Source organism: Macrosteles quadrilineatus, unplaced genomic scaffold (genome assembly GCF_028750875.1).
Source record: "Macrosteles quadrilineatus isolate MER2022 unplaced genomic scaffold, UCM_ALF_1.0 Scaffold_9__3_contigs__length_116548681, whole genome shotgun sequence".
NCBI lineage: Eukaryota > Metazoa > Arthropoda > Insecta > Hemiptera > Cicadellidae > Macrosteles > Macrosteles quadrilineatus.
The window spans coordinates 111,540,452-111,556,690 of NW_026542602.1; the positions used below are offsets into that span (position 1 = coordinate 111,540,452).

General features: G+C 34.9%; 1 protein-coding gene across 1 annotated transcript in view; it reads left to right on the plus strand.

Moving 5' to 3' along the window:
* LOC129003928 (uncharacterized) overlaps positions 1-13,532 on the plus strand; it is a 73,686-nt gene extending 60,154 nt beyond the window's left edge. Inside the window, exon 19 of the mRNA XM_054432274.1 lies at positions 12,549-13,532. Within this exon, the coding sequence (XP_054288249.1) occupies positions 12,549-12,562 (14 nt within the window). The 3' untranslated portion in view covers positions 12,563-13,532. The remainder of the gene's footprint in view (positions 1-12,548) is intronic.
* The last annotated feature ends 2,707 nt before the right edge of the window (positions 13,533-16,239 follow it).

Below are 16,239 nucleotides of genomic sequence, written 5' to 3' on the forward strand. Positions count from 1 at the left end.
GCATGCTCATATTAATACGAGTTGATTCCTTACTTAATTGTCACTATTACTATAAACATTTTATTTCATTTCCACGTGTTTCAAATACATTTTATACGTTGACGGAAAAAACTATATGTAATTTATACATCATTTGATGTATAAAATTAAGGGGAAATGTCTAGAGAAAGCACAATATCAAAGTGTTAATTTGTATTTATCTTAATATCCACAACATTTGCGTAATAATACCAAATCCTTCCCATTCTTGCGAGTTCAGTCGAGCGGTGGTAATATGGGACAGTCTCTACCCTTGTGAACAATAGCTGGCTCGAGTCACGAGCCCAAGCCCTACAGCAGGTATACCGGGGGAGATCATGGCAGGGGGGGACCTTTCCGGGGTGTGCATTTTGAAAACGATCGGGGTTAACGTATCCGGTTGACACCAATTCTAATTAGAAAATCTGGTAATTTTATATGATAAGTGAATATAATTATCTAATTAATACGCAAACTCAAAAATAACTCGTCATATCGACGAGTGCATGCTGCAACTGAAATTGAGTGTCCGCGGCCGGAAACATCACCCCCCGGTCTCTAACGTCATTATGACGTAGGGGGGTGATGTTTCCGGGGGCGACCTTTCCGCGTCCCCTTTGTTCGCTACGCTCACTCACCTTTAGGTTGGAGCTGGTTCGCTACGCTCACTCACCTTTAGGTTGGAGCTCGTTCGCTGCGCTCACTTGCCTTCAGGTTAGCTCGTTCGCTACGCTAACTCGCCTCCAGGTTGAAGTTCGTTCGCTACGCTCACTCACCTTTTGATTGCAAATTAGCTGTTGTCATAAATGTAAAATAAATAATAGTGCTGCACCCTGTTGGTAATCCTTGTAACTTTAATGCTATTGAACATCATAGAACAGAACCAACTTGTTTAATTGAAACAGCTGTTAAGATTCAATAATTCCATTTCTCATAAGTTTAACATGGGAAACTCCAGAGCCACTGGGGCGGAGCTCGAAAGGATTTTTGAAATAAGAATATGCCTATATGTTAATCGGGAATGTGAGCTATCATCATGCCAAATTTCAGCCCAATCCGACCAGTATTTTTCGAGTTTACTTTTCCCATACACACATACAGCAACCACCTCTTTTTTATAATAGTACTAGCTGACCCGGCGAACTTCGTATCGCCTAAGTTATCATAGGTTTCCCCTAAGACAGACCGATGGAAAGAAAGTACCGTTACGTTTAATTTTCAAGATGATCTCGTTCGCATCGCTCAATCACGTCCTGGTTGAAGTTCGTTTGCTACGCTCACTCACCTTTGGGTTGAAGTTCGTTCAGGTTGGAGCTCGTTCGCTGCGCTCACTTGCCTTCAGGTTAGCTCGTTCGCTACGCTAACTCGCCTCCAGGTTGAAGTTCGTTCGCTACGCTCACTCACCTTTTGGTTGCAAATTAGCTGTTGTCATAAATGTAAAAGAAATAATAGTGCTGCACCCTGTTGGTAATCCTTGTAACTTTAATGCTATTGAACATCATAGAACAGAACCAACTTGTTTAATTGAAACAGCTTGTTACCTTCCAAAATTATATTTATACCTCAGCTATACTCAGTGGGTGAGTGGGTTAGGTTAGGAGTTGAATTTCTAAGACTAGGTCAGGAAAAAGCGCCACTTGTTTTTTTTAAAGGTTAAGGTGAAAACAAGAAACCCTTTTTTTTGTTTTAAGTAGATAAGAGAACAAATAATTATTATATATACACAATACACCAATATAGAACAAGTTAAGAATAAAAGTTAAGAATTACTTAGGCTTAAAGCCATTAAATAACTGTGCAGTAGCACGACACAGTTCGTAGGTTCGATGATCGGTTACTCAGCTGGAAAAACTGTCCCAGAGAATCACAGCACAAGAAAATTGGAAAAACATAAGTGTCTGACCTTAAGTGTTGAAGCGTAGTCACCACATAAGTTATCAATAATATATCCTAAGGTCCAGGTAGATTATTGTTGGTCTCAAATTACAACCTTCTAGAAGTTTCCTCAATAAGTGATAATCTCAACAGGGTATACTCAAAAAAGCCTGAAAATGTAGTATACCTAGCATTAAACAGTGTCATAAAAGTATAGTTCTGTGAATCCTGAAATATTCATTTACATATACAATGTGTATGGAACAGAAACAATATAAATTTACCTTGGTAATTCATCAAACATTAAATTGCAACATCATTAATAATATTAATTATTTGTAAGTAGAACAAATTAAAAGAGTTAATATGACAAATTCAATAAGTACCTTTCCTTCAGCAATCATATACTACTGTAGTAAAATATCTCAATTATTGTACTCATAAATCAACATTAATAATAATCTTTGTATATGAAATAAAAATTCTATTTGCAAGGTTATACAGTGAGATTCACATAATAATAACTGATTAATCACAAAACTGAACAAATTTATCATGTAACTTTAATTTCCATAAATCATTGGCATTACCATTACTGCAACGGTAAACGATTGCAATTAAGAAATTATTTCTTTACTACAAAGCTAACATGTCAATACCTTTACAAATTAAAGAAGGTGAAACAATTAATTTATACAAACAACTATTACCTGTAATGAGAGGATAAAATATTCAAAAAATTACCATAAGATTCAATATTTAGTTACATAAGACTTGCAGGAAAAGTTTTGAGATAACACATGTGAAATCCTGAGTTGAATGGTATTACTTTCTGGATAAAAATTGATTATTTAAAACACAATACATTTTTCCCAATATTTACAAGAGAATGGATTTTTTTCATCAGGTTTCCTTCATAGTAATACAGTTTGAAATGAAATTAAATTAAGCATAGACAAATGTACTCACCCTATGGGCTTTTGAAGATAAGTTTTTCACAGATAAAAATTCCTTAAATACATTAATCATAAATAGACAAAATTTCCTTATTTGCACATATTTACAGGTAGTTAACATTTCATTTTCACTTGAGAAATAGGTATGTATTCTTGAGTTTTAATATCCCAACAAAAGGCTACAAAAATTATTTAACTCCACATAGAACACATTAAATCCTGCTTCAGCAGTAGTCAATTCCCAAGTGACGCTCTGTAATGGTTAGTTCAAGTTGGCAGACAGGAAATTTTAGGAATTCAGGAATGGAATGTAGAGATAAGGATGGTTGAGTACACAGTCCAACTGTAGACAATAGATGCTCGGAAATTCACTTCCTTTTAAACTGAAATATTGAAGAGCTGAAATGTGAAATTTTTTTTGAAATAGTTTTATAAAATATAAAATGGTCACACTCCACCCTTTCTTCAAAAGAAAAAAATCCATTCACTTGAAGTGCTTGTGATCTTCAGAAATCTTCTTAGTCTGGAATCAGTTCCGCGTTTGACGATGTGTATGGTTTCAAGTCCTCAATGTGCCATCTTCCAACCATTCGACCAACATTGTCTTCAAGTTCGTAAATGAGGGGTGACACCTTTCTTGAAATTGTGTAAGGTCCAACAAAAGCAGGTGCAAATTTTGAGATCACATTCTTCTCCTTGCTAGACTGGACGAAGTTCCTCTTCCATACATGATCTCCTTCATAGAATTCCATGTTTCTTCTCCTGAGGTTGTATTGCCGTGCGCTTCTGATGTGAGCAAGAGCCAGACGCTTTTCAACATCTTCATAGATCTTCTTAAGCTTGGAATTGTGAGAGCGGTAAGGAGAGACATCTTGACCAATTCCTGAATTGCAGTTTCCGTCAATATTCTCCATCCGGGTTATCTCTCTTCCAAACACTAGACTTGCAGGGGTGTATCCAGTCACCTCACTCTTTGCAGTCCGCAAGGCAAAACCAAGTTTAGGAAGGCATTCATCCCACTTATGATGATAATCACCAACATAAGACCTAATCATAGTTATTATTGTACGATTATACCTCTCGGTTGGATTAGCTTGCGCATGTCTGCGAGCGTTGAAAAACATTTTGATTCCATAAGAGGCACACAGATTTCTTGTTTCCTTTCCTATGAATTCTGGTCCATTATCGGAAATAAGAGCACGTGGTGAACCGTATATAAGGAAAACTCTCTCTTCCAAGTGTTGAGCAATGAGCTTTGATGATAGAGACCGAAGAGGAAAAAGCAAAGTGTATTTAGAAAACAAGTCAGTGACGACCAGAATATACTTGAATCCCCTAGGAGTCCTAGGAAGTGGACCAATCACATCAGCTGCTATTATTTCAAAAGGTTGCGATACAGAGCGATTTTCACCCATCATTCCTGCGGGACGCTTCTGTTCTGGCTTTGCCGCTTGACAAATGGTACATCTTCGAACATAGTTAGCGATATCAAATTTCATTTTGGGCCAATAATACAGTTGAAGAATTCTATGGTAGGTCTTGTAAAATCCTAAATGGCCTGACTTAGGATCATCATGACATTCACGATAAACTTGCTCTCTATAATCTTTAGGAACTACAAGTTTCCATTCAAAGCGGTGGTCAATTTCTGGTTGTCTTGGCGTAATATATTTGTACAGAGTATTTCCTTTAATCTGCCACGAAGGATAATTCTCTGGATGGTTTAGAACATTATCATACACTGCCTGAAACCAACCATCTTTGACACCTTGTTTCACTTCAATCAAAGCCAAATCAATTTCTTCTTGCTGTGCTTCTTTTGTTGCTGTTCTTGAAAGTAGGTCCGCTACCGCATTATCCTTCCCTTTGCGGTGCTTCAATTCGAAATTAAAGGCTTGGAGACGAACTGCCCACCTTGCTAAACGTCCTCTAGGATCTTTAAGGTTTGCTAACCATATAAGGCTATGGTGGTCGGTATAGACGGTGAATTTGGCTCCCTCAAGATAGGATCTGTAATGCTCAATTCCCCAAATTACAGCCAAGCATTCCTTTTCAGTTGTGCTGTAATGTTTTTCAGCTCGGTTGAGTGTGCGACTTGCATAAGAAATAACATGTTCGCCATCTTCATAGTTCTGTGTAAGTACGCAACCAATTCCTTCGTCAGAGGCATCACAGTGTAGTTCAAAGGGTAAGTCAAATTTGGGACAAGATAAAATTGGGGCATCAATAAGAAGTTGCTTGATTTTCTGAAACGATTGTTCAGCTTCTTCACTCCATTTGAACACAGTATTCTTGTGTAAAAGTTTAGTCAATGGGGCTATCTTTGTAGCATAATCAGGTATAAATCTCCTATACCAAGATGTTGCTCCGATAAAACTCCTAACAGCCTTTTTTGAAGTAGGTGACGGAATGTTCTCTAAGGCTGAAACTTTATCCGGGTCAACATGAAGACCTCTGAAGTTGACCTTGTATCCTAAATATTTTAATTCTGATCGACATAGTTGGGTTTTCTCTTTGTTTATGGTTAAGCCAGCTGAGATGAGACGTTCAAAAACTTCAGAAAGAACTTTGACATGTTCAGGAAAAGTTGAAGTGACAATGATGATATCATCCAGAAAGACGAAAACTGAAGGCTCTAATTTTGGTCCTAAGATCTGATCGATTAACCTTTGCCAGGTAGCCGGAGCATTGGTGAGACCAAATGGCATCCGTTTAAATTGAAAAAGTCCACGGCCTGGTATGGTGAATGCAGTCTTCTCTCTTGATTCTTCAGCTATCTTAATTTGCCAGTATGCTGATTTAATATCAATACTGCTCAAATATCTTGCATCACGCAGCTGATTTAATATTTGGTTGACATATGGGATGGGATATGCATCCTTTTTGGTTAATGCGTTCAAGCGCCGGTAGTCAACGCAGAAGCGATAAGTATTATCAGGTTTTCTGACTAAAACCACGGGTGACGACCACGCACTGGTACTAGTTTCTATTATGTCATGCTGTAGCATTTCATCCAATTCCTTGTCTATGTGTCGTTGAACATTTGGCGAGACAGGATAGTAGCGTTGCTTGACTGGTGCAGCATCACCTGTGTCAATCCGATGCTCTACAAGAGAAGTACAACCATATTTTGTTGTCATTTGCGGGTAATATTTGTTAGTTAGCTCAGTTAATTGCTCCTTCTGCTCTGTAGTTAAGTGTTCTCTAGCACATATTGCTCGGGAATTACTTTGAAATCCACCCGTAGCACAGCTAGCTATAGTACAATCAATTGGTTCCTTGAAGTGGAGTTGGTCAGAAAAATACCACCTACCCCTAGATAAATCAAGCATAATGCCGAAAAGTCTTTGAAAGTCGGCACCAAGAATCAATGACACTGTAGTGTGAGGTAAATACAAAACTTCCATTACAATAGTTCTCCCAGATACTTCAATTGGAACGTCCACCGCCCCTCCAATAGAACATTTTGATCCATCTGCAGTAGTAGCTTGGGTTATGTTTGAAGACCTGATTCGATGTCCTAAAAGTTCTAGCATTCTTCGAGTCTTGTCTCCTATTATTGTTCTGTTTGCTCCAGAATCCAATAAACCTGTAATTTCAGAGCCACCAATATTTACATTGAGATATGGCCTTACATCTCCTTCCTTGAAGGTTAACAAAGAGGTAATATTTACAGAATTATTTACAACAAAGCTATCCGGACTTAATCCATTTTGGTTTTGACTGGAGCGGAACGGGAGCCGGATGTCTGGCGTTCCGCCGGAGAGTTTCCCAAATTATTAGTAGTCTTGGAATTGCACGAGGGACATTTTAACTTGGTTGTGTTTTCCTTGCCACACCCATAGCAGAACATTGTCTTAGGCTTAAAACAATCTGAGAAAACATGACCGGGTTTGTGACAATTCCAACAGGTAAATGAATTTTTGGATCTTTGATGATTACTTCTGTTAAGCGATGGGTTAGAAGACTCTACAGTTGATATTTTAATGTTGTCCTTCTTAATACGAGGTTTATAAGCAAGATCAGGCTCGAGAAGGCTTCTTTGGGGTTTTGTGTCATAACGTTGAGCTCTGAGACGACCTTTTTCTAGGCTACGTAAGATTACTTCAAGCTCATCAACATTCCTGAAATCTTGGAGGCAGAGTGCTGACTGGTATTCCGGAAGTACATTTTCCTCAATGATATCGAGCATATCTTCTTCAGATTTTGGCCTAGTCAAGCGACTAAATAAACTCCTCATTTTTGCAATATACACTGTGACGGTTTCTTCAGCACCTTGTTTTCGGTTCTCAATTTCTCTCATAAGTCTTCGATCGTAGTCGGGATCTTGAAAAGCATAGAGCAATTTTGTCTCGAGTCCTTGCCAGTCCTTTATTCTTCCACGGCAGGACCTGTAAACTACTAAGGCGGAGCCAGTAAAGAGTTCACCAGCAGCATGGAATAACTCTCGGAAGGTCATATGATTTGCGACACGTCTATCTTCAACGTCGGCTAGGAATGCCCCAACACTTGTGTTGTCATCTCCAGAAAATTTCAAGTTCCATAATCTCACCGGGGTCCTCTTCAGCATAATCCTTCTGGAGTTACGTCCATCGTTTTCATCTGAAGATAGAGTAGAAGATGATGACATAGACAATTCTTCTTTAAAATGACGAGTCTTCTTCTTCTTCTTCTTACTCTTCTTATTTTTTTTCTTCCGCAGCTTCCCATCTACATCCTCTTCAGCGCAGGTCTCAGAATCTGACAAAATCAGCTGGTCCATCTTCTTTCTTCTCATCTTCAAGTCATCCAGAAAGTCTTTATTTCTTCTCTCATTTGGCCTTATTACTTTTGATGCTAGTTGCTTAGGGAGACCTGCCCCATGTTCTTCACTAGACGAAGTAGAAGGTCGAGCATTAACTGTTTTTGTAGATTCATCTAATTTATTTTGGTCCCTAAGTTCCTTATCTTCACTGTCGCTGGGAGAATCCATCTTATCAGAGTCACCATTCATATCACGGAGTGATTGACCAATCAGTTTCTCATAGCGTCTCACGATATCTTTTATTTCTTGACCAAGTTTTTGTCTATCAGCTTCATAACGGCCACCTAATCTTCCAATTCTCTGATAAGTATGAAAGATCAATGCTTCCACTCTCCGCTTCAATTTTGGTACGTCAGTGGTTTCCAAAGGTAAAACGACGAGATTAAACATTTCCAAGAGTTTACTTATTTTATCTTTGCAGATGTCAACCTCATTTTCGTCATCGTACGCAATAGGTATTGGTATTGACCCAGACTGTTCTTGCCTCAAAAACTTTCTCAACTTCTTCCTTAAATCTTCCATCCTAATCGAGGAATAGTCCTTAAAGCTCCGAACATCTAACTCATGTTCAAGTTCATTCCTGTCCAGATGGTTAATGTGTGACGACTTGTACATCATTTTCCCGCAAACTAAATTCAAAGTTTCAAGGCTAATATTCAAAGATAAACCCAAAGATTCAGAATAAATTCAAAGCAACAAATTATTCAAGGTACAATGTACGAAACAATCAATAATCAACAATTTTAGAGGTGATAAACAACAAATAACCTCTACAAAGAACTGTACAATATTTCTTCAAGCTACAAAAACTGGACCAAAATATTCAAATAAGTTCAATAATAATCAGGGTTCATATAAGTTTGATGTTCTTCTAAGTGTAGACACAACAAATTGTAACAAAACTTCGATAATGTGTGCCCTAAAATCTCCAAGTTCAATCAAGAGTTTTGTATAAGTTGACTGTATCGATAAAAATTCTTCAAATTCTTAAAAAAATAAAGTCCATAAAACCTTGAGTAGAAATCCAACCTAGGCCTACCACGTTGGCCGCGCCATTTTATTGTTACCTTCCAAAATTATATTTATACCTCAGCTATACTCAGTGGGTGAGTGGGTTAGGTTAGGAGTTGAATTTCTAAGACTAGGTCAGGAAAAAGCGCCACTTGTTTTTTTTAAAGGTTAAGGTGAAAACAAGAAACCCTTTTTTTTGTTTTAAGTAGATAAGAGAACAAATAATTATTATATATACACAATACACCAATATAGAACAAGTTAAGAATAAAAGTTAAGAATTACTTAGGCTTAAAGCCATTAAATAACTGTGCAGTAGCACGACACAGTTCGTAGGTTCGATGATCGGTTACTCAGCTGGAAAAACTGTCCCAGAGAATCACAGCACAAGAAAATTGGAAAAACATAAGTGTCTGACCTTAAGTGTTGAAGCGTAGTCACCACATAAGTTATCAATAATATATCCTAAGGTCCAGGTAGATTATTGTTGGTCTCAAATTACAACCTTCTAGAAGTTTCCTCAATAAGTGATAATCTCAACAGGGTATACTCAAAAAAGCCTGAAAATGTAGTATACCTAGCATTAAACAGTGTCATAAAAGTATAGTTCTGTGAATCCTGAAATATTCATTTACATATACAATGTGTATGGAACAGAAACAATATAAATTTACCTTGGTAATTCATCAAACATTAAATTGCAACATCATTAATAATATTAATTATTTGTAAGTAGAACAAATTAAAAGAGTTAATATGACAAATTCAATAAGTACCTTTCCTTCAGCAATCATATACTACTGTAGTAAAATATCTCAATTATTGTACTCATAAATCAACATTAATAATAATCTTTGTATATGAAATAAAAATTCTATTTGCAAGGTTATACAGTGAGATTCACATAATAATAACTGATTAATCACAAAACTGAACAAATTTATCATGTAACTTTAATTTCCATAAATCATTGGCATTACCATTACTGCAACGGTAAACGATTGCAATTAAGAAATTATTTCTTTACTACAAAGCTAACATGTCAATACCTTTACAAATTAAAGAAGGTGAAACAATTAATTTATACAAACAACTATTACCTGTAATGAGAGGATAAAATATTCAAAAAATTACCATAAGATTCAATATTTAGTTACATAAGACTTGCAGGAAAAGTTTTGAGATAACACATGTGAAATCCTGAGTTGAATGGTATTACTTTCTGGATAAAAATTGATTATTTAAAACACAATACATTTTTCCCAATATTTACAAGAGAATGGATTTTTTTCATCAGGTTTCCTTCATAGTAATACAGTTTGAAATGAAATTAAATTAAGCATAGACAAATGTACTCACCCTATGGGCTTTTGAAGATAAGTTTTTCACAGATAAAAATTCCTTAAATACATTAATCATAAATAGACAAAATTTCCTTATTTGCACATATTTACAGGTAGTTAACATTTCATTTTCACTTGAGAAATAGGTATGTATTCTTGAGTTTTAATATCCCAACAAAAGGCTACAAAAATTATTTAACTCCACATAGAACACATTAAATCCTGCTTCAGCAGTAGTCAATTCCCAAGTGACGCTCTGTAATGGTTAGTTCAAGTTGGCAGACAGGAAATTTTAGGAATTCAGGAATGGAATGTAGAGATAAGGATGGTTGAGTACACAGTCCAACTGTAGACAATAGATGCTCGGAAATTCACTTCCTTTTAAACTGAAATATTGAAGAGCTGAAATGTGAAATTTTTTTTGAAATAGTTTTATAAAATATAAAATGGTCACAAGCTGGTAAGATTCATTAATTCCATTTCTCATAAGGTTAACATGGGAAACTCCAGAGCCACTGGGGCGGAGCCCTTTTAAGAATTTCGAAACGGGAAATAGTTTACGTCCGATTCGCATACCTACAGAATTTACACACCAAATTTCATAACGATCGGTGAAGTCGTTCCGGAGGAGTTTGCAGACAAACACTGTGACACGAGAATTTTATATATTAGATAGATAGATAAATCAACATGCAGGCCTGTAACTTTTTATTTGTATTTTGTATGAAAATTCGCTGTTTTCCTCAATATTTTTGAAAAATTATATATGTTTTTAATTACAGTGGACAAGTTTGTTTTAGCGAATTTCCCATATAGGGAATAAGCTATTACCGTAGTACTCATGGTAAGACCTGGACGCGGGACCGATTTTTTTTTCGTTTTGAGGTCCCTAGAGGCCAAAAACACCATCTGTTCAAATTCATATATATATATATATTTATATATATATTTATACTAGCTGTAACCCGCGGGCTTTGCCCCGTTTAACTTCTTAATTTTCAAGATTATCTCGTTCGCATGGCTCAATCACGTCCTGGTTGAAGTTTGTTCGCTACGCTCACTCACCTTTAGGTTGGAGCTCGTTCGCTACGCTCACTCACCTTTAGGTTGGAGCTCGTTCGCTACGCTCACTCACCTTTAGGTTGGAGCTCGTTCGCTGCGCTCACTTGCCTTCAGGTTAGCTCGTTCGCTACGCTAACTCGCCTCCAGGTTGAAGTTCGTTCGCTACGCTCACTCACCTTTTGGTTGCAAATTAGCGTTGTCATAAATGTAAAAGAAATAATAGTGCTGCACCCTGTTGGTAATTTTTGTAACTTTAATGCTATTGAACATCACAGAACAGAACCAACTTGTTTAATTGAAACAGCTGTTAAGATTCAATAATTTCATTTCTCATAAGGTTAACATGGGAAACTCCAGAGCCACTGGGGTGGAGCCCGAAAGGATTTTTGAAATAAGAATATGCCTATATGTTAATCGGGAATGTGAGCTATCATCATGCCAAATTTCAGCCCAATCCGACCAGTATTTTTCGCGTTCACTTGTCACAAACATACATCCATACATCCATACATCCAAACTTTCTCATTTATAATATTAGTAGGATATATATATATATATATGTGTGTCCGTTAGCACGATAACTCGAGCAAAAATGATCCGATTTTGATGAAATTTGGTACAAACGTGTAAACCTACGTTTATTCGAACGAGTTCGCGATCCAGCATGATCGGACCATGGGAACGGGGGTTTACGGGGGGTTTTATGGGGTAAAAATAGGTTTTTCCCATTTTTGACCAAAAAAACATAAAATTTAACAATTTCTTTCCAAACCATTTGTTAAAAAAACAAATCATTTAGTATATTGAAGCGTTATTATGCGCCTAATGATTACGGAGAAAATTCAAAAAAATTGTAAATTTAAAATTCCCATGTTATTCTTATGGAGAATAAGTAAACTGTTGAAGTTTGCTTATTTATGAACATATTTTGATCAAATTTGGAAAACGTTTTTATTTCTTACTAACTATTAACATTTTACAAAAAAACAGTTTTACCCTCCCTGATGCAGCAAACATAAGTACTTGTTAAACTAATTCTATTTAAATTGGGAATAAATGTTATATTTTTAAGTAGACATTTCAGTGTAAATCAAATCAGTCAAATGGAAATTCGCTTAGTCTGCAGGTTTGCTGCGGCGGGGGTATTTAAGATTAGTGAAGACCTGTTTTAATCGGTATTATATACAGTCTACAGTGCTGTTTAGTGGTTGTTAGATATTTAGAACCAGAATATGACTACTGTGTATTTGACAAAAAAATATTTCACCATTAAGTCATCACAATGGTTGGTGTATATGTTTGTTATTTTAAGTCCAAATTCTCTTCATTAAAGTAATATTTCCTTTTTTAGAACCAGAATATGACTACTGAGTATTTGACAAAAAAATATTTCACCATTAAGTCATCACAATGGTTGGTGTATATGTTTGTTATTTTAAGTCCAAATTCTCTTCATTAAAGTAATATTTCCTTTTTCAGGACACGACAGATGAAACCCAGAAGAGAAAACTCCTAACCCAATGCTATGATCCAATATTGAGTCTGAGAAGGCCTTGAAGTTACTGTGTAAATCAAATCCAAAATGGAAATCATTGCAATTTTCAATGGAAAAAAACACTCTACCTTAGAGGTAATTCACGTTTTGCCAACCTTTTAAATACTAAACAATATAGGTTTGTAAACAATTTTACAAAGATTCATCTGTAGTACTTCTTTGTGTTAATAAAATGTTTTCATCCTGACTATTACTTGCTCTATAGAAACTGTTAATTTCCTAAAGATGAGTATATAAAGATCTATTTTGTAAAAGTTAACATTACTTTTTGTTTTTGAAGATCAAGATTGGACATGCCAATGAACATCAGAAGTAGAAATTATACAGAATTACATTTCAAACTGTACTCTGACGTATTAAAAAAAACCAATAATTAGTTTTTATTCTTACTACTTAACCTTAACATGTTAAAATTCAACATTTTCTCAAATATTTATTTTTGTTATAATGTCTATCATTTAATGTCTTTTTCTTATTTTTTACTTAATTTGTTGCAATTTATTTGGTAAATTTATAATTATAAATTGTTTAGAATTTAGTTAACGAGGCTCATGTGTTAGTTGAGTAAATAAATGTCAATGAATGCCTAAGAATGTAGACTACATAAGCAACCAGTCAGTCTAAACACATACTTATTTTAGGCATAGGCTATATAAAAAACATTCAAGTTATTGTTCTTTCTAGCCTGTTTTCTGCTTGTTACCTTATAAGATTCTGTTCATTGTTGTATGCCTGTCTGTCTATCATCTTTCCATTTGTATTTGTTGTTTTTTTAAGAATTTTCTTTCATTTATTATTTATTCATTTATGACAATTTTTATAGTTTTTGTATAAAAATCAACATTTAACTCTCACAAAACATTTTGTACTCTTCAAATACTTCAATCTGGGAGCATGGTGATATTCTGTGTAGGTCTGTAAATATATTTTTAGTTTTACATATTATGTCTTTCAGTTACAGTTTAGTAGTTAAAATAAATAGTTTTGTAACACAATTGCTGTTTTATTAATTAAGTTTAAACATTTTAGCCTATGAATTAAAGGCTTCTTTGAAGGCTAATCAGTTAAAGGTTAACTGCAGGAAATTTGTTTTAAAGGGGGCAAGCAAGGGTGGGCGAAAAGGCTCTTCCCCACAAAAAATGTTAATATGAAATGCTTCTAAAGTAATTTGTGGTCTGTCTAACTGCCATGATTTTCTTCCAGAAAATTTGACAGTGTAGGGTCACTTGTCTCTAGAATAATTGTTAAGCTTTTGAAATAAAAAATTGTACTAGGAATTGTAACAAATCTCTTATAATAAATAACATACGTACAAAAATATCTGTTCTCCACAAAAAGAGTATTATAGAAAAAAAAAACTATTTTAGTCGTAAGTATTGCAAATTGAATCATGATTATTTTCATTTTGTAAGTTCTTCAATCTTCTTCTTCGCTTCATGTAAAGTATGGTCCCTCTATTTAAAAAATGTGTCTATTTAAAATTAAATAAAGGAATTATTTAATTTCTTCAATATTAGTACAACTTTGTTGCCGCGGTCGTCAAAGCTAGCGATGCTATCACAAATTACTAGAATCAAATAATGATGTCGCGAACATCATTAAAGTTAGCAATATATCCAAGAATGGTGGTGAATCCAGCAAGACTACAAATATCATTGAAATTTGCAAAATTGTTCCACAGTCAATGATAATGATACTTTTGTTTCGTATCTGTTTGTTAAGTTTTAATCATCTGCATAAAGAATTATTTTGCTCTCCTTTTGATTTACTAGAGTTAGGTTCAAACCAAGTAGATTATGAACAGCAAAGTCGTGATTATATGAGGCAGTAGAGCAGGCAGGTAACGGGGCAGGTTACTTGCCTCTAATGTTTTTAAGTCACCTGAGGCAAGTAACCTGCCCGCCAACTGGTCTCGTGTAAACGTGGCTTAGGCGACCCAAAATTGACCCTTTAGCTAGACCATTTTTGATTTTTTTATGTTATGTTTTCATAAGAGTGATATTTCTACATATTGAGCTCTGTTTTTTTATATGATTGAAACCAAATAGTAAGCAAAATTGTTAATTCTCACATTCTTTAGAATTTCCAACAACTTACTGTGGCAAACACTATCAAATGTTTTTTATCACTACTAATTATTTATATGATTTATAGTAACTGTAGGGAAAATAAATACAATGTGTAACACGAGTGCGACTTCGCCCACTAGTTACACAAATAACCATTCAAGGTCCATAATTTGCCGATGCATATTTCACCTTCATCTATTGAATTTTAAATGGTTTCAACAAATTCTGCTGTTGCAGTCTCAGTTGATCTCCCTTTGCGGAAACCACGCTGAGATTCGTCTAACAAACCCTTTGCTTCTAAATATTCCAATAGCGTTTTGTGAATGGCTCTCTCATAGATTTTGAAAATTTTAGGAGCGACAATAAGAATCTTATTTATTGAAATTCTAAAACTTATCATAGCTTAGTTAATTTTGTTATTTAGCTTTTTCTCAGAGCGTTCCATGTTGCGGAATAGAAGGATGAAGGCAAAACAAGAAAACTCTTCACATTCATTATCAAAATATGGTTCAGCTTTTGTGTGATTATTAAAATTTAGTTCTCATTACCAATAATTACTACTTAGTGGAAGAGCCAGGGTTGAATAAGAGTTGATAATATAAGGACTTAGAGAGTTTAGCTCCCAAAGATTTGTAGGAGGTCAAAAACTGTTTGTACTATCAATTAATTTTTGTAATAATAGAGTTTTTATTTTCACTTTTATTGAGTTTAGTAAAGAAATAGGTTTGCCAAAAGCTATGTTTTTTAGTAAAATCATAATTTGGGAAACTTAAAATGAGATAAGAATTAGGGTAGGAATATGTTAAGAAACACTTCAATTTCACAAAAATCTTAAATTCAAATAGTCTACGCATTATTCAAGAAAAATAAATTAAAAGAAATACAAACATCTCAGTCTTAAGAATAATATTTCTCTAAGTAGACTGAAATCCCGCGCTCGGAGAAAAAATGAAGGTGTAAGAAGGAGAAACGTTAGTTTAGTAAACAAACTATTAGAGAAGGAACTGCTGGTGTGATGGTCTATTTGTGAGGGGTCAGCTGTGAATTCTTGGCCAAGCTCTAATGATGTTATTGGACAAAAATACATCAACTGAATCTCATTAAGCATAGTTAACTGTTAAGATAATTTGCATTTCTCGCTTTTAACAACAATCTCAACTATATCTTAATTTCTTAAATACCCCGCCGCAGCAAACCTGCAGACTAAGCGAATTTCCATTTGCCTGATTGGATTTACTCTAAAGTACCTCCTTAAAAATATCACATTTATTTGTTCCCTATTTAAATAGCATTGGTTTAACAAGTAATTAGGTTTGCTGCAACAAGGAGGGTAAACAAGTTTTTTTTGTGGGTGAAATGTAAATAGTTCAGTGTGAAATAAATACATTTTCCAAACTCTATCAAAATATGTTCATAAACAAGCAAATTACAAACGTTAACTTATTCTCCATAAGAATAACGTGGGAATTTTTAATTGAAATTTTCTCCGTAACCATTAGGCGCATGATAAATATACTAAATTATTTGTTTTTTTTAAGCTCTACAA